This window comes from Dipodomys ordii, unplaced genomic scaffold, assembly GCF_000151885.1.
Source record: "Dipodomys ordii isolate 6190 unplaced genomic scaffold, Dord_2.0 Scaffold203, whole genome shotgun sequence".
NCBI classification, from domain to species: Eukaryota; Metazoa; Chordata; class Mammalia; order Rodentia; family Heteromyidae; genus Dipodomys; species Dipodomys ordii.
The window spans coordinates 747,635-771,801 of record NW_012267419.1 but is presented as its reverse complement, the minus strand read 5'-3'; the positions used below and the strand labels follow the sequence as shown (position 1 = coordinate 771,801).

The following is a 24,167-nucleotide window of genomic DNA, read 5'->3' as shown; positions in this document are numbered from 1 at the left end:
TTTCCTTAATTCCTCTTTCCAGAGGTCATTCAGTGACTGAACTCTAGGAATAAGTTGCCTTCTCTCCGTTTAAGACTTGAAGTTCCCGCTTCGGTTTAGAGCTACATTTAACTTCCAGATGGTCCCCTTGGCCTGGGAGGCGCAAGCGTAGGGCATTAGGACCCAGCGATTATTGTAGTGAGAGTGGTTGAATCTCGTTCTCTCAATTTTTCTCTTCTGCTCCCTCCTCTCCCTTTGTCATTCTAGCTGCCTGCTGCCTCCGCAGCGTCCCTCCAGCTCCGCCTGTGCGAACTGCTTGCGCCCTAGACAACTGGGTGCGCAAAGCAGAAGGATTAGTTGGGACCTGCCTTGGTGACTCCATGGCATCCCCCAGAACCATAACTATCGTGGCCCTCTCTGTGGCCCTGGGACTCTTCTTTGTTTTCATGGGGACTATCAAATTGACCCCCAGGCTCAGCAAGGATGCTTACAGTGAGATGGTAAGTGATGTAAACGGGTGATGAGGGTCGCACCCCCATGGGATTACTGAATACCTCTCTCCTTCTTCCTTCTCGTCTATGGTCCCATTCCCTTAACCTCTACCCTGACGCCAGGGCCCTCCCTTCTCCCTACAACTTTGCGGCTCAGAAGGGGCAGCTGGACAAACGTGATTTCATTTGTGGGCTATGCCGGGAGCAACTGTTTTGGAGCTACTGAATGCCAGTTGGGGGAGGGGCTGCCAAGCGACAGCCCCTCCAACAAACCTGCAGGCTGAGACCTGCGTAGCACCTGTCATTGGCCTGAGCCCTTTCCTCTTTCTAGCACACATCAAAAGTCCTAGCCACCAGTTTGCGAGTGTGAGTCCTTCCCCTAGAGCTAAGAGTTTAGCAAGCTAGAGAGTTTATTTCTTTCAGGGAGAAACAAAGGAAGAAGATGAGAAGAGCTGGGGAGAATGGGCTATTAAAACAAGCAATTTGTAGGGCTGATTAGATAGTCCTCATTCCAGGTGCAGAGCTGACTGTATTCTTATAGCCAAATAAGTATGATCTGGACCTGAAACACAAAGAAGTCTTCGCCCAAATCAAGGTCACCGAGTTCCTACTTTTGTCCCTTCCCTCTTGGGAAAGTGGGATGCTGTGTTTTATTTTGTTTTATATGTAGGCTAGCCTAGAAAAATCTGTAAAGTCTGCCCTTCTTTCCTACAAAACATTCCATAATCCTTTCCTTGCCTCCCTCCGGAGGATGTCCAGGGCGCTGCCCTCTGCAGGTTTCCCCCTATGCAGAGTTGGAATCACCGAAGGTGACAGGCCAAAACAGCTCTGCAACCTGGGGGCTGGGCTGCTCTCTTCAGTTGGGCGTGATGAGGACTTGCTCTTCGCTTGTGGAGTACTAGGAGATGATGGCAAGGGATGTTTCCAGCACTTTCTGTGTCTCACCAATCCCCCTGTCACATTGCCTCTTCTCTTTCCCCGCCCCAGCAGAAGGGGACCTGCTTCTGGAAGCCTTTGCCTGATTGCTAGTAAAGGAAAGGGAGCACATTACTGGGCTCTCAAGGTCAAGAAATAAGCTTATGGGAGAAATGGAAGGGAGAGAGAAAGGGAGGGGGGCTTCCTGTAGGGCACAGACCAGGAAGAATAGCCTCAGTCATTGAGAGGAATTAATTGCTGTCCTGGAACCCACTGCAGACCTTTCCAGAGACCCTCAACGTGAGCTGCAAATGGATGGGGACTCACAAATTGAAGATGTTGAGAAAATATTTTCAGGCAGTTCAGGCTTGAGCTTTCCAATTCTTTCCTTTTCTTTTTCTTTCTGTCTTTCTTTCTTTTTTTTTTTTTTTGTAAATTACAGCATCACCTTGGGGCGTGTTGCAGGGTGGCTGGGACACTAGGGCTTTGGTCTAGCCCCAGTAACAAATCCTAATATGCTTTTTCTCCTCTCTTCCCCCTCCTCCCAGCATGTTTGACCAGATGGAATTGAAATCAGGTCAGAATAAGTATCAAAGGCAGCCTGCACTGAGGAAGGGGGGTAGGGAGAGATGGCAGAAGCCACCAAAGGGCTTGAAGACATTGGTTTAGAGGGACTTGATGGACAGAGAAATGCCGCTATGTTTTTGTCTTTGGCTATAGTAGTTTAGTGTTGGATTACAAACAAATAAATGTGTTCTTGCTTTATTTTTCATATGTATATATATTTATATATCATTAGTATTTTTAAGCTTTTCCTTTCATTAGGGTCATAGTACCCTTCTTCAGTAAACTCTCTGCTCTCCAGCCGCATTAGAGCCCCCCCCAAGCTGCACCTCAAGTGCAGTGTTAGGCTCTGTGGGCAATCCAGCTAAGATGGAGTCACTGAGAAGCTTCCCACCAGCTTGGCAGCAGCTCACGAAGAGTACCAGCCACAAATGGGTTTTAGAGCAGGTTTATCCTAGGGAATGGAGCTTATTACAGCCTAATGAAAGAAAGCAGAAACAAATGTGAAGATTTCATAGAAGACAGAGGAATATATTCAAATAGTATAATCCAATAGGCGAGTGTGGAACCATTGTATGTGTGTGTATATTAAGGGGAATCTGGAAGAAATGGAAAAACTGTACCTGGTAGGTATATGTGACCACGATGTAAAGCATGAAGAGGATTTTCTAACTGCCTTTTTGCATTGAACCATCAGTCCATAGGCTGGAGATGATTTTCTGGCATAGTCAGCCTAAGCTGTGTCCAGGTTTATTCTTGACTCCATAGGGAAGGAAGGGATGTAATTCTAATGCAAAGTGCTCAATTAGATATTTGTGGAATGGATGGGTGAATGTATGAGTCATTGTAGCATGGCTTTGGCAAGTCATAACCCTCAGATATCTCTGATTTGCTTTGACTATGCACTCAAGAGCTATTTTCTTGTTTCATAGAAGAGTCCAACAGAACTCTCAAACCCTAAGGATTGGTCAGATGGGATAATTATCTTGGATTTTGTGTTTTCCATTTAGGATGCATGGATGGAGTTAGCCACATATTTACTGCAGTGGCATTCTTTCGAGATCTCAAAGTGTTATTGCTGTCATTAAGAGTATTTGTTCTTTAAAATATCTCTGTGACATAGATTCACTTTATTACTTCTTATTTTAATGATGGTTATGCTGAAGCACAAGTTTAATGACTAGTGCAAGCTGTTGTTGGAGCAAAGAGTAAAAAGCAAGCCCATGATTCATCGGTTCTGTTAGAGAGGTCAATAATAGTTAAAATTGTCGAGTTTTCTTGGATGCCAGAACCACAACTGATTCTTAAAAATACTTGGCACATTCTTTTCTGCCAATCCAACTCTCCAATCTATATTTAGGGATTTTGTTTACTTCAAAATCAATTTTTCAAATTTGGATTTTTTTTGCTTTTCTAGCTATTTTTTTCATTGGTATTAATGCCAGGCATCAGTGGTTTATGCCTGTAATTCTAGATACTCTGGAGTCTGAGATCTGAGGATAAGAGTTTGAAGCCAGACTGTATAGGAAAGACCAGGAGACTCTAAACTCCAGTTAAAGCTAGTTATTTAGAAGTGCTGGTATGTCTTAAGTGGGAGTGTTCCACTCTTGGGGAAGGGGTGCACATTTTAAAAAAACACATTATTGTTATGCTTAGGTGTTATCCCCTTCAGTCTAAAAGCTAAACAATTACTATGAACTTTTCTCCTGACTCAATTGAGGAAGCCAGGAAATGTTAGTGAAAAGAGTACAGGCTTTGAATTCATAGAAGCTGGGATTTGAGTACTTCCATTCTTGGTGTCTCTGTTCTTTCTTTATAATATGGGGCTCATAATTCCTACCTCCAAATAATTACTGAGATTGCATATGAAAGTGTCTGGCACAGTGCTCCTCATACTAGTTCCTAGGGGTTTCTAGACACTCTTTGGGTGAGGTGATGACGCTAATTGATTCTATTTCATAGTGATTTTTCTACCTAATTTGAATGGTTAGTTTAAGGGATTGGAATCCAGCATTTAGAAAAACTAGAGGGCGGGGCGCCAGTGGCTCATGCCTGTAATCTTAGCTACTCAGGAGGCTGAGATCTGAGGATCGCGGTTTAAAGCTAGCCCGGGCAGGAGAGACTGTGAGACTCCTATCTCCAATAAACCACCAGAAAACCGGAAGTGGCGCTGTAGCTCAAGTGGTAGAGCGCTCGCCTTGAGCTGAAGAGCTGAGGGACAGCGCCCAAGCCCAGAGTTCAAGCCCCATGACCGACAAAAAAAAAAAAAAAAGAAAAACTAGAGGTTATTTTTGTGTGAACTCATGAACAAATCTTTATACAATCAGACCCCATGCACAATTTGCAGATAGATCTTTCAATAGTGCATTTCATATGGTTGTCTCTTCTCAGGATCATGAAATAATTATTTTCAAATATTCACTATCTGAGTGATCTCAACATAACTGGCCACTACCTTGACTAAATGCCTGAATTCAGCCACTTGCATTGGGAGACAGCACTTACATGTGCTGCTGCATAGTTTCCTGTGCGATGACTATGAGCCTATGAATGCCTCACTTGCATCAAATTTGTATTCAGGTTACAGTAGCCCAGGTTCCATCTGTAAGAACTGGAGGTTGCAGATCGAATGTTAAGACAGCACCAAAATCATGGTGCTGAGGAGCCACAGGATTTTGGCCCTGAGGATGATATTAGTCTCTGATTCTTTTTGTAACCACCCTCCCAATAGTAAAAGTTTGTTGATTTAACTAATTTGATTATTTGAAACTAAATATCCTCCTGTTTGTGTAACCCTGGGGTTATAAGACCAAGTAGTTTTGTTTTGGTGGGTCCTGGGGCTTGAACTCAGGGCTTGGGCACTTTCCTTGAGCTCTTTGCTCAAGGCTAGCACTCTACCACTTTGAGCCACAGCATAACTTCTGGTTTTTGAGTGGTTAATTGGAGTTAAGGGTCTCAGATACTTTTTCTGACCAGGCTGGCTTCAAACCAGGATATTCACACCTCAGCCTCCTAAGTAGCTAAGATTATAGGTGTGAGCCACCAGTGCCCAGCCACAGGCAATCTTTTATGCTTCCAATTGCTACCATTGTTTCCCAACTATGTAATATGATAGTAATTCACTGATGCTTAGACTTCTTGGAGGGGGTAGAGTACACTTATTCCCTTCGCAAGGAAACAGACTTTGTATCATTTCCACAGCTAGCCATCAAAAGCTAAACTTCCATGCTAGGTCAGAAAGCTGGTATACTCTGTATGGCCAAGGTCCGAATTTGGGTGGAAGCAGGTTTACCTAGTCAGACTCATTTATCATAAGATGCAAAGTGGAAAGGATGTATCTGGGTTTGTATCTATCACTTCTTCACATGAACATTAAATGATAATGCTTGCTTTCATGCATCCAGCTCCACTTTTTGCTGGCTGTTTTGGAAAGGGAATCTAATGGACTTTTCTGTTTAGACTGCCCTTGAGCCTTGATCCTCTGGATCTTAGCCTTTGGAGTAGCTAAGGTTATAGGCCATGTCTGTCTTTGTTTTTTAACTGTAGCCCAGGCTGATGTCAAACTCATGACCCTCCTGCCTCATCCACTTCTTCATGTAAGTTACCAGCATGTACCATCAAACCTGAGAGTTTTCTTCTTTTGAATTACATTTAGACCATGGTATATGCTTCACAGGTGGCTTTTTCCATACAGAGATTCAGGAAATCCACACATGAGTCAGCAAATTCTGCAGCACTTATGTGGTCTTTATCGTTTAAGATAGCAACAAGGCTGAGGTTTTTAGCCAAAAAAATATTTTATCAGTTCCCTTCTTCTGGAGAGTGGTACAGGGATTGACACAGGCCTCAAGCTTGGACTCTAACACTTGAGCCACACTCCCAGTCCTTGTCAGTGCTCTGTTCAGCTTTTATGTAATTCTTTCTCTGTGAAGTGAACTGCAGTATAACACACATAGTGAAACTCTCTCTGTGTGTGTTTCTCTCTCTCTCTCACATACACACACACACACACACACACACACACACACACAAATTTTATAGACCAAAGGATCTCAGGGTACTCCTGGGCACCTAGATATCTACATGACCAGCACCCCAAGAGCCCCCTCATGCCTGTTTTAGTTGCTACCATCCTAGTAGTAATTACCACCATGACTTGTAACAACAAAAGCTAGTTTTAACTTTAAATAAGTATATATATATATATATATATATATATATTAGCCCAATTATTCTTTTCTTTCATCTAATAGGCACAAGAGAATTAAGGGGAATCAAACCATTTACCTTTCCCATTTTTTCTTGTTAGTTGATTTAGTTTGGTTATTAATTTAAATCAAAGATGAATATTATTTGACAGTTTAAGGGGATCAAGTTTAATGTCATTAATATGAGACCATGATCCCTGCGGTGTTATGAAGAATAAGTGACAGAAAGGAGAAAGGTATGACTAAAGAAGAGCTCTATATTCATTTGACTCATGTCTGAATCATGTGTCCTCATACCACAAAAGAGACCATCTTGATTCATCAATATTGTTAAACTAATTATTGTGCCTTACAAAAGTATGGATTTCTAAGTGTTGTGGTTGTTTCACTAATGAAAAATGCACATGTGACAACCAGTTGATGCTATGGCATTGTACTCCTTTAACTAAATCTCCAAAATCCTCATTTGATTTACAAAAGATGAAACTGAGGTAATAAAATATCTAGTAATTTTCTTTAAGTCATTTAGGGGTAAAACTAAAAGTACCAGGCCAGATGTGGTAATTCACACCTGTAATCATACCCTGGGAATGCTAGAGCTGAAGGATCAAAGTTGAAGCCAGTCTAGGCTACAAAGGAAGACCCTGTCTCAAAACAAAGCAAAACAAAATATACCAGTCTAGTATTACTGGGCAATTGCCTTTGATTGAAGGGATTTGAAATACATAAAAAAAACCCTTCTCTTTCCTGCTTCATTCCCCTATAAAGAAACAATAGTTTTAGGGTCTTTTCATTTCAGTGGAAAGAAAACAAAACCAATGAAGTGAATACTAAGAGCCATCACCTCTATTCGTACTATCAATGCAATTAAAACCTTAATAGAGGCTGGGAAGGTGGCTCAGTGGTAGAGCGCTTGCTTTGCATGCATGAGGCCCTGGGTTCGATTCCTCAGCACCACATAGGCAAAAGGAAAAAGGCGGAAGTGACGCTGTGGCTCAAGTGGTAGAGCGCTAGCCTTGAGCTGAAGAGCTGAGGGACAGCGCCCAGGCCCAGAGTTCAGGCCCCACAACCGGACCCAAAAAAAAAAAAAAAAAAAAAAAAAAAAAAAAAAACCTTAATAGATTTAGACTAAAGACACATGCTGCTCCTATTGTTACAGCTAAGGTAGCCTGGACCAAGCTTTAATAATGGAATTGACAATAATAGAATACTTTTGATGTCCCTCTCCAGTTCCACAAAGAGAAAGAAAAAAGGGCTTCCTATAATGTCAAGACCCATCTAAGGTTAGTTCTATCTCTAACAAAGTACATAATCTCTCTTTGGAGTCCCGGAGAACAGATGTTTTCTCAGCTTTGAACTAAAGATGTGATGAAATGGCTTATCCACATTCAATATCCTCTTGGGAAAAGAGGAAGGAAAGAGGCAACAGCTGCATCCATCACAGCTGCAGTTTAAGAGATTACCCAAACAACTGAAAAAAAATGGAACATGGAGTTAAACCAAATTGAGAGAGAGAAAAAAAAATCATGGAAGTCATAGAAACTTGATCTAACCCCTGGAATTTGATCCCAGGCTATATATTCCACTGTAGTATAGACAAGAATCTATTCATGAAGACATATGATTAGCGCTTGGCAAAACACAGAAACCACGCAACAAACATCTGGAAGTCTTGGCTTCAATGAAGTGACTGTAAGAAACGCATCCTGCCCCCTGTATGCATCCCTGAGACACACTTAGGATTTAGGAATTGTCTCTTGAGAAACTTTGTGTTGCTAATTAGAAATAATCCTTGCTTACAAATGCTAAGGAAGCCTCTTGGGATTAGATTTTTTCCCTAGTGGTCCCCTGCTCCCATCAGCAGAGTGCAGAGGTGAATATAGGTAAGAGTTACATATCTAAGTTAATAGGGAAAGGAAAGAAACAGACCTCTTAACACCACCTGTAACTGTCAGTTTAGCTCTGCTGTATATGGGTCTAGCTCAGTTCATCCTAGGCTTTACTCTTAATTTCTGTCTGAAAAATTCCTGACTTGATCTAAGATAAGAAAACAGGGGAAGAATAAATAATGCCTTATATTTTTCATATGTTCAGTAATAGGGTAAGAACCAAGATGGAGTAAACTTTCAAATAAAGATGTCTCTGGGCCAGCCTGGTGGCAAGTGCCTGTAATTTTCGCATTGAGGAGACTAAAGGAGGAAGATTATGGCCAACCTGGACTATAGTGAAACTATCTCAAACACAAAAGAAAACAGCCAAGTACTATAGCTCACATGTATAATCTTAGCAATTTTGAAATTGAGGATGGTTCAAGACCAGCTGTGGCAAAAAGTTTGCAAGATCACAGCTAACAAAATGGGTGTGGCAGTGCATACCCATCATCCTAGCTACATGGGAAGCATAAATAGTGGATTGAAATCTAGGCCATAAATGTCAGAGTCTATTTGAAAAATAACTAAAGCAAAAGGTGTTTGAGGTGTGGCTCAAGTGGTAGAGCGCCTTCCTGGTAAGCACAAGACCTTGAGATAAAAACCCAGTACACAACACACACACACACACACACACACACACACACACACACACACACACACACACACACACACACATACAATCCCTGAGAAGGATGGGATTAGGAAGAGTAAGCTGAGGCAAGATCATGCAGATGAAGTCAAAGCCTGCTTTTATTTGAAATTCTTATGTTTTATTCATCACAGATATTATATATATATGTATATATATATATATATATATATATATATATTCAATAATGGCTTTGGTGCCCTCTTAAAGTTTGCATCCAAGGAAAAGTAGCCTCATTTACTTTACCTTAGCCCTCACCCTGTTCAGGAAACTGAGATTTAGGTCAAATAATTTGTTCATGAATATCCAACTAGAGTAAATGGCAGAGCTGGCATTTAAAGCCAAGTCTGTCTGTTTCTAAACCCATGGCTTTTGCCATTAAACCTTCAATTGTTCAATAGTCCACTTAGAGGATTATCTTGGGCTACTGGTGATAATTAATACATGAAAATAAAAATGTATTCACTTGTCCAGAATTCAGAGAAATCTCAATTCGTTCCAAACCTAGAATGTGTGAAAACTGTTGTAAGAACCAGACATTTCTGAGAGGTCAAGTTGGCCTTTTGCCTCATTCTTCTAATATAGGCCCTCAGTGCCCATGAGGGGGATTGAATTCAGGACAATCTTGTTGCCAAGGATACACAAATCCTTGGCTACTAAGGTCTGTTATATAAAACCGCATAGTATTTACATACCATACATGTACTCTCCGGATACTTGAAATCATCTCTCTTGATGATCTATAATACTTAAAACAATGTAAATAGTATGAAAATAGTTGTTAGGTGCATTGTTTAGGGAGTAACAAGACAAAAGTCTGCATGTATTTGGTGCAGATGGAATTTTAAAAAATATTTTTGAGCAAGGAGGGGGTGGCTCACACCTGTAACCCTAGTTACTCAAGAGATTGAGATCTGAGGATTATGATTCAAGGCTAGCTCAAGAAGAAAAGTTTATGAGATGTTTTAATTAATCAGCAAAAGTCAAGAAGTGGAGGTGTGTTTCAAGTGGTAGGCACCAGCTTTAAGCAAAAAGCCAAGCAAAACTGGGCACTGGTGGGCTGGGAAGGTGGCTTAGTGGTAGAGTGCTTGCCTTGCATGCCTGAGGCCCTGGGTTCGATTCCTCAGCACCACATAAGCAAAGAGAAAAAAGCCGGAAGTGGCGCTGTGGCTCAAGTGGTACAGCGCTAGCCTTGAGCTGAAGAGCTGAGGGACAGCCCCCAGGCCCAGAGTTCAGGCCCCATGACCAGACCCCAAAAAAAACAAAACAACTGGGCACTGGTGGCTCACGTCTGTAATCTTAGTTACTCAGGAGGCTGAGATTTGAAGATTGTGGTATGAAGCCTACCTGTCAGGAAAGTCCATGAAACACTTTATCTCCAATAAACTACTCAGAAAAAGGCAGAAGTGGCACTGTGGCTCAAGTGGTAGTGTGCCAGCCTTGAGCAAAAGAAGCTCAAGGACAGAACCCAGGCTTAGAGTTCAAGTCCCAGGACTGGAAAAAAAAACACAAAAAGCAATGGGCCAATACAGTAAAACATTTTAAATATCATCAATTAATTCCCAAGTAAGGATCAGGACAATCTCAATAGTGGGTCTGATAAATAATCTATTACTCTAAGGACAATATAATTAATTTGATTAGTTTGTAATATAATTTGTGACTCCCTTATTGGTCATATGATGTTTCCCTTGGGGCTACTGTTATATCACCTATAATCAAATACTATTAACCACGTTGAGTTATGGTATTTACCCCAGTAGACTGAGAGCTTCTTGACTTAGTCATCTCTGTATCTCCAATGTATAACATATAGGTGCTCAATAAATATTATTGAATTAAAATTAATGAGCCTGAAGTAGGCTAACCAAAGTATTGTTTCATAAGGTCTGACGTTTATCTCAATGAACATCAGAATGGATTCACCCTGCTGTACTTTAGGGATATATAATGAACAAACGTTTGCATGCAGTTCTATTTTTCTATTTGTTCAGCATTTCTTTGGTGCCAGTCCTTGGTCTCCAACTCAGGACCTGGGTCCCATTCCTGAGCTTTTTTTTCCCCCACAGAGCTAGTTAGTGCTTTACCATTTGAGCCATAGCTCCATTTCTGGCTTTTTGGTGGTTAATTGGAGATAAGTGTCTCATGGAGATTCCTGCTTGGGCTGGTTTTGAATTTGGATCCTCTCAGTAGCAGGCATGAGCCACTGGCACCCAACTGGTTTTAAATTTTTAATGTTTATGATTTATAGCCAGCAGCTAAAAACAAAAAAATATGAAACCAAATTAAGGACCTTCTCACTTTATCCTCATAGGGTAGATGGAACAAGACTTCCCTGGGACTTCTTTTATAAAGGCATAACACCATGCATGAGCACTCATCCTATGGCCTAATCAGTTCCCAAAGATGTACCTACTAATTGCATCTCTTTTGGGGTTAGGATTTCAATATATAATTTGGGGGGGGCTGGGAAGGTTGCTCAGTGGTAGAGCACTTGCCTTGCATGCTCAAGGCCCTGGGTTTGATTCCTCAGCACCACATAAGAAAAAACTGGAAGTGGTGCTGTGGCTCAAGTGGTAGAGTGCTAGCCTTGAGTTGAAGAGCTGGGGGACAGCGCCCAGGCCCAGAGTTCAGGCCCCATGACCGGACCCCCCCCCAAAATGGGGGGAGGGGCCACAAATATTCAAATGATAGTAGCCACAATTCTAGTCCCTGCTACTAAGTTTTAAATCAACAGATTATTTTCTTTATTTTTTGTCTTAATTACAACACTTTTATTTAGGGGGCAAAGGGGAAAATGAGATACTTTTGGCTAGTATGGAAAGACAAGTATATGGATGGAGGACCATCTGTGTGTGTGTGTGTGTGTGTGTGTTCTCATTCTAAAGTTGCGTTATGGTTAATGCAATGATTTCCCTATGATATTTCCACTTTAGAAACGTGCTTACAAGAGCTATGTCAGAGCCCTCCCTCTGCTGAAGAAAATGGGCATAAATTCCATCCTTCTCCGAAAAAGCATTGGTGCCCTTGAAGTAGCCTGTGGCATAGTCATGACCCTTGTGCCTGGGCGTCCCAAAGATGTGGCCAACTTCTTCCTCCTCTTGCTGGTGCTGGCTGTGCTCTTCTTCCACCAGCTGGTTGGTGATCCTCTCAAACGCTATGCCCATGCCCTGGTGTTTGGAATCCTGCTCACTTGCCGCCTGCTGATTTCCCGCAAGCCTGAAGACCGATCTTCTGAGAAGAAGCCCTTGCCAGGAAATACCGAAGAGCAACCATCCTTATATGAGAAGGCCCCACAGGGCAAAGTGAAGGTGTCTTAGGAACAGAAGCGCACAGTGGGGACATTCCAGGCAGTTGCCTCCGTGACACCCAGGAAGATATCAGTGTGTATTTTTTATTTGATTTATTTCTCTTGGAGGAAAGGGAAATTTATCATCTGCAAGTTAATTGGCTTGTGTACAATTATACCATAAAATGAACCCCTATTGACATTTGTGCTCCACCTTTAATCACTCTGAGGCAATGCTCACATCTTGCTGCATGTACATGTATACGGCTACTATTGAAGTGTATTTGTGAGATGGACTCCAGCAAGCATGTGACTGTGAGATTCTGTGTGGGAAAATGTATTTAATTACTGTGTGTGTGCACTCATGTACATACGTGTATGGAGAAGGCTTTGATCTTGAACTAATCCTACACAGGTATCCTTCCTTTCCTTATAAACTGATGCCAGCAAAGGTAGAATAAACCTCCTATAAAGAGAGTCCTACATTTCCTATAAAGCAAGTGATCTAGTCCCTTATGAGAAGATCCTTCTCTAAATTAAGCTGAAAACTTAATCTCGCCACTATAGAAAAAATGTTATTTTAATTAAAAACAGTTATATATAAAACTACTCTTTACACTGAAGTTAAGTTTTAAACACTCCATATTTAGTTTAATTACCAAAGGATACATGCTGTCAATAGTCTCATTCTTCAAGTGAAAAAATAGAAAGTTTCACCTTGCCCTAAGCTCTTTGGCTAACAATTTGAAACTAAAGTAGTACATTTATTACCAGATATCATCTTCAGATTTTCTTTTTTCTTTTTTTGGTCCGGTTGTGGGGCCTGAACTCTGGGCCTGAGCACTGTCCCTCAGCTCTTCAGCTCAAGGCTAGTGCCCTACCACTTAAGCCACAGTGCCACTTCCGGCTTTTTTCTTTTTTGCTTATGTGGTGCTGAGGAATCAAACCCAGGGCCTCATGCATGCAAGGCAAGTGCTCTACCACTGAGCTAACTTCCCAGCCCCAATCTTCAGATTTTCTTAAGCCCAAAGCTGCCTCTCTTTTCAGTGGCAGCTGAGGGATTGGCCCTGTTCCAACCTCCAACAGTGTTCTCTGGAACCTGAAATTTAACAGAGGAGCTAGATCCAGTGTTACCCTGCCAAACAGACTTGTGCTCCAACTGATTCTTTTACTGAAATTTGCTAGTGTATTTGGAGTCTAAACGACCCTGGAGTTGTCTCCTCTATACCTCTTTATCATTCTGTGGGAGAGTTTAGCTAGAGGAAGGACAGTTAACATGGGTTAGTTAGATTGAGCAGTATGGAAATTTGCTTTCTTCATTACACACTGCTGTTTCTCCTTGTTAAATGTGCTTTGATGATTTTAATATTATTGTGCCAGGGATTGGGGGGGGTTGTGTGTGGGAGAGTAGGTATTGTATTTTCTTCAGTGTCATTGTTCTTGGTAATTGATACTTCTTTGTCTTATTTCTCTCATTCTTTCAAAATAAAGATTTTTGAAATTTGGAGGAAACTGGATAATATTGAAAATCTGGAAGCAAAGGGTCATAATAAAAGGACTATGATGTGTGTGTGTGTGTGTGTGTGTGTGTGTGTGTTGGTACTGGGGATTTAACTCAGGACCTCATGCTCTCACTTGGCTTTTTCACTCTACCCCTTGAGCCATGTGTCTTTACTTCTCAATCATTTTGCTGGTTAATTGGAGTTAAGGATCTCATGAACTTTTCTGCCCAGGCTGGCTTCAAACTTCCATCTCAGCTTCCTGTGTAGCTAGAATAATAAGTGTGAGCTGAGCCCTCATCTTTGTTTCATTTTTTTTGGGGGTCCAGTCATGGGGCCTGAACTCTGGGTCTGGGCGCTGTCCCTCAGCTCTTCAGCTCAAGGCTAGCACTCTACCACCTGAGCCACAGCGCCACTTCTGACTTTTTTCTTTTTTGTTTATATGGTGCTGAGGAATCGAACCCAGGGCCTCATGCATGCAAGGCAAGCGCTCTACCACTGAGCCATCTTCCCAGCCCCTGTTTCATTGTTTTTTGAAGACAGGAATTTGCTATGTAGCCAAAGCTGGCATGGAACTCATTATCCTCCTGAGATGATAGGCATAAACTATCAAATTCAGATCAGGCTTTTAAAAATCTAGTGGAGAAGCAAAGGAGGACTATACTACAATTCCTTAATATACTAAGTTCCCACCTTGTGAATTGTTTAAGTTAGCTCTCTCACACCTTTATCAGTGGTGAGGTTTGAACTCAGCACCTTGTGCTTGCTAAGCAGACTGTCTACTGCTGAACCACATCTCCAGTCCCCTTTTATACACTGGTTATTTGGGGATAAGGTCTCGCTTTTTTGCCCAATCCTGTCCCTGGATTGTAATCCTTCTAGTTCAGGCTTTTTGTAGTAGGTGGGATGACAGGTGAGTGACACCATACCCAACAATTAGTAAAGAAGGGGGTCTCGTGAAGTTTTTGTCTAATTTTCATTCTCTGGATTTCAGCACCCTGAGTAGATGGGCTGACAGGCATGAGCCACAGTGCTCACCTCCATCATACTTGATAATGTTAGTATGTAAGACAGAGACAGAGAGCTATGCTATTATGAATCCAACATTATCTCCAGGTTTTAGGAAGTTCTTTTTTTTTTTTGTCTGTTGTGGGGCTTGAACTCAGGGCCTAGGCACTGTCCCGAGCCTCTTTGTGCTCTAGCACTTGAGCCACAGTACCACTTCCAGTTTTCTGGTGTTATTTGGAGGTAAGAGTCTCATGGACTTTCCTGCCTGGGCTGACTTGGAACCCGATCCTCAGAGCCTCCTGAGCTCACTGGTGTGAGCCACCAGTGCCTGGCAGGAAGTTCTTTGTTAGGTGATACCAAGGGAAAGTAGAAAGCTGCAGGCTTATTAAATAAATGTGAAGCACTGTCTGTCTCTCATTACGATGTGTCCACAAAGTGGTACAAGTTGAACTGCCACAACCTTGTTACTCTTGGTACATAATTTAATCATTCAGTGTGTTATTTCATCAACAAAAAGTAGTGTGTTGAAACCTTGAAATCTTTTCCAATTTAATTTCTTTGAGACTATGAAACAAGTAAATGCAAGAGAAAATTTCAATTTTACTAAAGGGCAGCTATTAGAAAAAAAATGGAATAGTGTCAATTTTCATGCCTGATTAAATAAGACTTTGTCAAACAACTCTGAAAACTACAAAAATATGATGTAATAGTAATTTCTGCTGTAGTCCTTCTGAATATATTAGCTTAATGTCACATCTCTGTAAGACTGCAAATTTTATCTGTACAGTTTTCCTTTGTTTATAAATATGTTTTGCCTTAAGTCAGTGAGAGTTCTCTTAGTCCTAGTTGAATGCAAGATTAGAGACCAAGATAACATTTTAGGCTAAATAAACAGTTTTAGGTTGTTTCTTGAAGATTAGGAATTTCCAGGTTGACAGCAGGTCAATATCAGAACATCTATCTGGCTTAATATAAATTTGTAGACAACCTTGCAGGTTATCCACACCCATCCTCAGTAAAGGAAGGGCAGATCCAGTTTTTCTTTACTTCCACTCTCTAGCTTCCCTCCGGGTGGGGAGCTGACTAATTTATTCTGCAATGAAAGAGGCCACCTTTATTGCGAAGTTTGTGGTTTCTATTTTTTCCTATAATGTCCCCACATTTGAAGATCAATCTTCTGGGAAAAATGATCATTATGATTGAACATGTTAAATTCAAGAATGAAACGCTAGTTACCTGGTTTTATGCAAAACGACGGATTAGAATAGTGACAACGCCAATCACCTGATTCCAGCAGCAGCGGCTCTTTGGCAGCTTGCCCCAGACCTAAAAGGGTGGGGTAAACTGCCCTTGTGAGTCATCACCAGCGCGCGAACCACCACCCGCCACTGAGCTGTACTCCAACCAATCAGGTTTTAGTAGAGGGCGTTGCTCTGGTCCACCTCCTCCGCGGATGCGCATGCGCGAGACGGGGGCTGCGACTTTGAATTCCGGAGGCGCCTTCTAGAGTCCGGGCCGCGGAAATTGTGTGGCGGAAGAGGTTGCCAGGTGAGGCACTTTTAAACAATGGGATGTTTTGAGATCTTTCAGGGCGTCTGGAATATCTCGAACTCTTGGGATAAGACTACACTTAATGGCTTTTGGGTTTTTCGTTAGGCCTAGAATATGCCGAAAAGATGAGTAGACTTTTACTAATGTTGCTTTTGGCTGGGGCCAGCTATGAAAGTGATCCTTGGGAAGTTCTGTTCACCTCATAGGATCAAAAGTTCCGCCCTCGTTCTTTCTTTGACTCTAGGAAGCCGCTCAGAACTGGAACCTTATGCTGGGTTGGATGGAGCTATTACCAGCTTTGGCCTGTCCTAAGGCGAGGGGATGGAATATCATTACGAGCATTCTGTAACTTCCCATGTGAAGCTAAAAACCTGTAGTCATTCTTGGCTCCCCTCTTTCTTTGTCCTTAACCAGCTTGCCCCTTCTGCCTCCAAAACATAGCGCGAATCCAGTTATTTTCCACCTCTATCCTGTTGTACCTTGGGCCTAGTATAGACTTGCCTTATGTACTTGAGCTTTCAGCCCTAGTTTGACATTTTAGCTATGCATTTTCAAAGTGCACTGACAAAGTAAAGAACATAAAGATTAAAAAGCAAAATCAAGGAAGGGTGGGAAAAAAAGGAGTAGACAAAGATTAAGTTTGTGAAATGGATTGGTTTTAGACTTATGTGATGTAGCCATTCTAAGAGGAAAGTTCCATTTTTAGGATTCAGCAGTTAATTGGTACTGTAGTGTTTGTTATTTTGTTTCTATTAAGATGAAGGACTTTCTGAAATATTTGATTTATAGGTTTTTTTCCTGTATCGTTGTCAACTTATTTATTGCATACTTGTTGTATGCTATGTATTATGCACTAAGCATGGAAATATAGGCAAATATGTTTTTTTTGTCTTGGTGAAGTAAAAAGGAATATTGGGATGATAAATGATAACTTGACACTTCTTTCTATATAGAATACCACAGAGTTTGGTGTTACCTCAAAAAAGAGCAGAATATACAACACTCCAAGTTAGTAATAGTTGTCAGACCAGTTTCACAGACTGGAAAGTAAAAGAGATACCAAGAAACTCAAGATTCATTATGAAAACGAGTAATCCTGTAGATGATGCTAATGATCAACCTGAAGATGCTCTGCAAAGAGCAATGGGATACTTTGAGAAAGGTAAAATAAAATTTTCTTCTTCTTATGAATGTCCTGTCCTATAAAAACACTCTAGTCTTGAAAGCTGAGCATGGTGGCACAGACCTGTAATCCAGTACTTGAGAGGCTGACATAAGCACATCATGAATTCAAGGTCAGCCAGGGATAGTAAGACAGTCTCAAAAAAAAAAAAGGAATTAAAAAAATTTTTTTTGTCAGTCATGGACCTTGAACTCAGGGCCTGGGAACTGTCCCTGAGCTATTTGCTCAAGTCTAGTACTCTAGCACATTGAGCCACAGTGCTATTTCTGATTTCCTGGTGGTTAATTGGAGGTAAGAGTCTCCACTGATATTCCTACCTGAATCATGATCCACAGATCTCAGCCTCATGAGTAGTTAGGATTACAGGCATGAGGCACCAGAGCCCCAGCCATCAGTTTTTTTTCTTGAGTTTGTTTTGTTTTGTTTTTGGTGCTGGTTCTGGTGCTTGACTTCAGGGGCTAGATACTGTCCCTAACCTTCTTTTGCTCCAATCTAGCAATCTATCACTTGAGCCACAGCTCTACTTCCAGCTTTTTGGTAGTCCATTGGAGCCAAAAGTATCTTGGACTTTGCTTTGTAGGCTGTCTTTGATCCATGATCCTTAGATCTCAGCCTCCTGAGTGTCTAGGATTAAGGGCATGAGCCACTGGTGTCCAGCTTTTCTTTTCTTTTTTTGGGGGGGGTCCGGTCGTGGGGCCAGAACTCTGGGCCTGGGCGCTGTCCCTCCCTCAGCTCGTCAGCTCAAGACTAGCACTCTACTGCTTGAGCCACAGTGCCACTTCCAGCTTTTTTCTTTTTGCTTATGTGGTGCTGAGGAATTGAACCCAGGGCCTCAGGCATGCAAGGTAAGCACTCTACCACTGAGCCCCATCCAGCTTTTCTTAAGACATTGTTTTGGGGTCGGTCATGGGGCTTGAACTCTGAGCCTGGGTACTGTCCCTCAGCTCTTCAGCTCAAGGCTAGTGCTCTACCACTTGAGCCACAGCACCACTTCCGGTTTTCTGCTGGTTTATTGGAGATGAGTCGGAGGGGGGTATGTGTGGCTGGGAATGTGGCTTAGTGGTAGAGTGCTTGGCCAGTATGCATGAAGCCCTGGTTTCGATTCCTCAGAAAAAGCCAGAAGTAGCACTGTGGCTCAAGTGGTAGAGTGCTAGTCTTAGCAAAAGAAGCTTAGGGACAGTGCCCAGGCCCTGAGTTCAAACTCCAAGACTGGCAAAAAAAAAGAGTCCCATGGATTTTCCTGCCCTGCTTGGCTTTGAACCATGATCCTCAGACCTCAGCTTCCCGAGTAGGTAGGATTACAGACATGAGCCACTGGCACCCGGCTTCCTAAGACTTTTCAAGGAAAAACATATTTTTGTTATTCTTGTTTTTATTTAATAGACATTTATTGAGACCTTAACTACTACATAACAATATATGGTACTAAGGACACAACAAAAAACATCTTTCCAGGGGAGTGGTTCCCAGACTACCATACATTGTGATCACTCAAGCATCTTTTCTTTGGTCAGTTGTAGGGCTTGAACTCAGGGCCTGGGCACTGTCCTTGAGCTCTTTTGCTCAAGGCTAGCATTCTACCACTATGAGCCACAGCACCACTTCTGGTTTTCTGGTGGTTATTTGGAGATAAGAGTCTCGTGGACTTTCCTGCCCTGGCTGGCTTGGAACCATGATCCTCAGATTTCAGACTCCTGAGTAGCTAGGATTATAGGCATTAGCCACTGGCACTTGGCCCAAGAATCATTTAAAACATATTGATATTCTCTTATTTAGATATTCTGATTTTATCTGTATGGGATGCAACCTGGCATTAGACATTTTTAAACACTTCCAGATGCACAGCAGAGTTTGGAACTTTTGCTCCAGTATGGAGAGAGATTATAAAGTTGAATGTTTATAGTATACAGCAAGGATGCTGTAAGATATTACTGTTAAATATTTTAAAGCTTTCAAAGTTGTTTTTTTGGTGGTACTGGAGCTTGAATCTTGCACTTGCTAGGCTGGTGTTTTACCACTTGAGCCATGTCTACAGCACTGATTTTTGCTGGTTATTTTTGGTATAGTTTCTAGCTTCCTGCCCAGGTATTTTCCTGAGTTATACTCTGCCAACTTTTTTCGGGTGCAAGCCACTGTGTTCAGCTTCTTTTCCTGCAAATAGAATTTCATGGGCATTTCTCCCTGGGCTGGGCTTGAACTATGGACCTCTTATTCTCAGCCTCCAAAGTAGTTAGAAACAGAGGCATGAGCCACTACCATCTGGCTTCTTTCAAGAGTGTTTTAGGAAGATATTTCTACTAGAATTTATTCTTTATAGAGTTTCAAGTTGTAATCATCAAGATTGAGAACTGAGAAAAATTTAAAGGCCTCAGTATTTAATAATCTTCCTTTCTCTAGGTCCCAAGAAATCTTCACGGAGTAAAGATGAGAACTTGGAAACACACTTGAAAGCTGTGGAAAATGTGGCATGGAAGAATGGGCTACCTCCAGAAGCAATCGACGTTCTATTAAATATAGCACTTAGTGGCACATTTGGTATGTTGAGGGGGTACATGTTTTTATTAGTTTGGCATTAGATTTGCTTCTCAGACTTTGAATTCAAGTAGTCATTGGGATCGGTTGCTACTTATTTTTGCTCTTTTCTTCATAAAACCAATCTGGTAAGATTATAAAATGGGCCTTTGCTGGGATTAGAGTACATTATGAATCAAAAGTTTCTGTCTGAGCTGGGTACTGGTGGCTCATGCCTGTAATCCTGGCTACTCAGGAGGCTGAGATCTGAAGATCATGGTTCAAAGCCAGCCCAGGCTGGAAAGTCCTTGAAACTCTTATCTCTAGTAAACCACCAGAAAACCAGAAGTGGCTCTGTGGCTCAAGTGGTAGAGCATTTGCCTTGAGCTGAAGAGCTGAGGGAGAGCATCCAGGCCCAGAGTTCAAGCCCCTTAACTGATCCCCCCCCCAAAAGTTTCTGTCTGAAGATTGCTGAAAATAATCAGTTGCCATATACCATATACCTTTACAAATAAAATGTACAATTTTATTTTGGTCAGTCATGGGCCCTGAGTTCAAGCCACAGGACCAGCAAAAAAAGCTGAATGACATCATGAAGTCCTGAGTTCAAACCAAAATAAAGCAACTACAAAAAGAATTAACACCTGATCAATAGTCTTTTTTTTTTTGTCTGTTGTGGGGCCTGAACTCTGGGCCTGGGCGCTGTCCCTCAGCGCTTCAGCTCAAGGCTAGCACTCTAGCACTTGAGCCACAGCACCACTTCAGCTTATTTCTGCTTATGTGGTGCTGAAGAATTGAACCCGGGGCCTCATGCATGCAAGGCAAGCACTTTTATCACCGAGCCACCTTCCCAGCCCCATCAATAGTCATTTTACTTTTGAAAGATATTATAGACTCATATATCCTCGTTTGCTTTTTTTTCAAATTTATTTGATCAATTAATGGTATTAGAGTTTAAATTTAAGTCCTTGTTCTTGCAAAGTGAGCACTCATCAATTGAGCCAAGCTCATCAGCTCAAATATCTCATCTTAAAAATGAGGAAACATCTAGAAGCTACCAGCTCACACCTGTAATTCTAGGTACTCAGGATGCTAAGATCTGGAGGATCTTGGTTTGAAACCAAGCTGGGCAAAAAAGTCTATGAGAATCCGTCTCCAAAATAACCAACAAAAGGTCAGACTGGAACACTGGCTCAAGTGTTTACACCCTCCCATCCTATTTATAGATGTGTATTTGTGTGTGTGTGTGTGTGTATGTGTGTCTTAAAACATATACTAAGTGAATTCATTGTGACTCTATTATCTCTCTAATTTTCCGTTGTAAGTTCTATATATTTTTCAAAGAGTTATAGTTGAGCAAGCAAGCCAGTGGGTAGAAAGCCATGGGTTCAAACCTTAGTACCACTGGGCGGGGGTGAGGAAAGTAAGTAAAGAATATTCTTACTTTTGCTCTTTTTTGAGAGTCTCACTTTGTAGTCCAGGTTGACCTTAAACTCTAGATTCTCTTACTTCCTCTTTGCCCAGCTTTAAAGAGATTTTTTTTAAACTTCGGAATTAGAGCTGGAGAACCAGATCCATTTTAGTATTCTTGTAAAAGACTGATAGTATTTTCTCTAATTAAAAATACTAATAATTGGGTGCTGGTGGCTCACACCTGTAATCTTAACTATTCAGGAGACTTCGTATCTTAGTTTGAAGCTAGCCCAGGCAGGACAGTCTGTTTTTTTTTGGGTCCGGTTGTGGGGCCTGAACTCTGGGCCTGGGCGCTGTCCCTTAGCTCTTCAGCTCAAGGCTAGAGCTCTACCACTTGAGCCACAGCACCACTTCCGGCTTTTTTAATTTTGCTTATGTGGTGCTGAGGAATTGAACCCAGGGCCTCAGGCATGCAAGGCAAGTTCTCTACCACTGAGCCATCTTCCCAGCCCCCAGGCAGGACAGCCTGTGAGACTATCATCTCCAATAATCTACTCAGAAAAAGCTGGAAGTGGCACTGTGGCTCAATTAGTAAAGCATTAGCCTTGAGCACAGAGAGGCTCAGGGACAGAGCCTAGGCCCTGAGTTCTAGACCAGTAAAATACTAATACACCATCAAAATGGATTCTTTTTTAAAAAATTTTTATTGTCTAGGTGATGTATAGTAACTGTACAGATGTACAGTTACATATGTAAGGTAGTGAGTACATTTCTTGTCAAACTTGTTACCTCCCTCCATAATTTTTCTCCCACTTTCCCTCCTTCCTAGACCCCCCCCCCCAAGTTATACAGTTTATTTCCAACATATTGTCTTGTGAGTATCTCTGTTGCATTGGCTCACCCTTTGTCCTTTGTCTCGCCATTTTGTTGTTCCCCTTCCCTTCCCTAATTCAGATAAACATATATACAATAAGCAGGGTACCAAAATCAAATTCAGTAAAAACAAGGGATAAACCATGGGATTAAAAAACACAAAAAGGAAATCACATAGTACATTAAAAACAACAACAAAGAAAAACCTCTTGTGTCCATGTCTTAGTGTTCATTTCACTTAACATCAACTTACATGGTCATATGTACATAGCTTTTGAGCTATTCTGCTTACCTGCTAGGATTATCCTAGATATATACTAATTACTACAAGTGAGGGAAACCATGGGATCTATGTTTCTTTAGGTCTGGCTTCATTAATATGATTTTTTTCTAAGACTTTCCATTTCTTCACAAATAGGGCAGTGTCATTTTTTTCTGATGGAAGCATAGAATTCCATTGTGCATAAATACATTTTCTTGACCCATTCATCTGCTGAGCATCTGGGTTGGTTCAATATCTTAGCTATGGTAAGTAATGCTGCTGGTTGTAGTTGTGCTGGTAGCTCTAGTATTGCCTTGTTTTTGGTCGTTTGGGTAAATGCCCAGAGGTTAGATTGCTGGGTCATAGAGGACCTCTATGTGTAGTCTTTTGAGGAACCTTCATAATGCTTTCCAGAGTGGTTGAACAAGTTTACACTCCCACTAACTGTGCGGGGTTCCCTTTTTGCCACATCCCCTCCAGCATCTGTTAGTTGATTTCTTGATTATAGCCATTCTAACTGGGGTGATGTGGAATTTCAATGTTATTTTGATTTCCTTTTTTTTTTTTTTGTCGGTCATGGAGCTTGAATTCTGGGCCTGGGAGCTTTCCCTCAGCTCTTCAGCTCAAGGCTAGCGCTTTACCACTTGACCCACAGCACCCACTTCCAGATTTTTCTGTTTATGTGGTGCTGAGGAATCTTTCTTTTATGGACAGAGATGTTGACCATTTTTTCATGTGTCTACTTCCTCTTCAGAGAAATCTCTCAAGTCTTTAGCTCACTTAGTGGGACTGTTGTTTCTTTGAGGATTTGTTGTCTTTTGTTTGGGGGGGGGGCTGGTCCTGGGGCCTGAACTCTGGGCCTGGGCGCTGTCCCTCAGCTCTTCAGCTCAAGGCTAGTGCTCTACCACTTGAGCCATAGTGCCACTTCCGGCTTTTTTCTTTTTGCTTATGTGGTGCTGAGGAATTGAACCCAGGGCCTCATGCATGCAAGGCAAGCACTCTACCACTGAGCCACCTTCCCAGCTCCGAGGATTTGTTTTTGGGGAATTTAATTTTTTGAGTTCTAAGCATATTTTAGGTATGAGGCCCTTCTCTGTTGTATGGCTAGTGAACATCTCCAAATCTGTGGGCTTTCTATTTATATTGCTAGCTATGCCCCTCTGCCATGCAGAAACACTGCAATTTAATGCAATCCCATTTGTCCAACCTTTCTTTGATTTGTTGTGTTTCTGGATCTTATTAAGAAAATTTCAACCTGTGCCAAGGAGTTCTAGAGTTTCTCCTAATCCTTCCTGTAATGTTTTCAGGGTATCTGCTTTTACCTCAAGGTCTTTGGTCCATTTGGAATTGATTCTGAGGCAGGGTGATATATAAGGATCTAACTTTAGTTTTCTACAGTGTTGAACCAGTTCTGCACCATTTACTGAAGAGGCTGTCTTTCTTCCATCCTATTGTTTTAGCTCCCTTATCGAAGATTAGGTGGCCATAGGTCTGCAGGTTCATTTCTGGGTCTTCAGTTCTATTCCATTGGTCCTCAGGTCTGTTCTTGTGTGAGTACCAAGCTGTTTTGATTACTATGGCTTTGTAATAGAGTTTGAAGTTTGGTATTGATATTTCTCCAGCACTATGTATTCTGCTAAGGATTGTTTTTACTATTCAGGGTCTTATTATTCCATATGCATTTTTGGATTGCTTCCTCTCATTAAAGAATGATGTAGAGATATTTATGGGCATTGTATTGAATTTGTAGATAGGCTTTGGTATTGTCATTTTCATGCTGCTAATCCTCCCAATCTAGGAGCATAGGAGGTTTTTCCACTTCCTTAGTTCTGCTTTAATTT

The 24,167-nt window shown here is 41.7% G+C and overlaps 2 protein-coding genes across 2 annotated transcripts in view; both read left to right on the top strand.

Annotated features, from left to right (window-relative positions):
• The first annotated feature begins 210 nt into the window (after positions 1-210).
• Positions 211-12,809, top strand: Tmem35 (transmembrane protein 35). The gene is made up of 2 exons (XM_013035083.1): positions 211-479; positions 11,674-12,809. Exons 1-2 carry the CDS (start codon positions 360-362, stop codon positions 12,055-12,057), a joined length of 504 nt encoding a protein of 167 aa, XP_012890537.1. The 5' UTR covers positions 211-359; the 3' UTR covers positions 12,058-12,809.
• Positions 12,810-15,099: 2,290 nt separating this feature from the next.
• The window catches only part of Cenpi (centromere protein I), a 49,262-nt gene continuing 40,194 nt past the window's right edge, over positions 15,100-24,167 (top strand). The window contains exons 1-4 of the mRNA XM_013035065.1: positions 15,100-15,108; positions 16,041-16,081; positions 17,038-17,246; positions 19,665-19,802. Of these exons, the coding sequence (XP_012890519.1) occupies positions 15,100-15,108; positions 16,041-16,081; positions 17,038-17,246; positions 19,665-19,802 (397 nt within the window). The remainder of the gene's footprint in view (positions 15,109-16,040; positions 16,082-17,037; positions 17,247-19,664; positions 19,803-24,167) is intronic.

Excerpts from the sequence above, each read along its gene's own strand:
- Tmem35 (XM_013035083.1), top strand. The coding sequence starts at position 360 with ATGGCATCCCCCAGAACCATAACTATCGTGGCCCTCTCTGTGGCCCTG. Across the intron at positions 480-11,673 it reads AGGATGCTTACAGTGAGATG|AAACGTGCTTACAAGAGCTA; the intron begins GTAAGTGATGTA and ends TTTCCACTTTAG.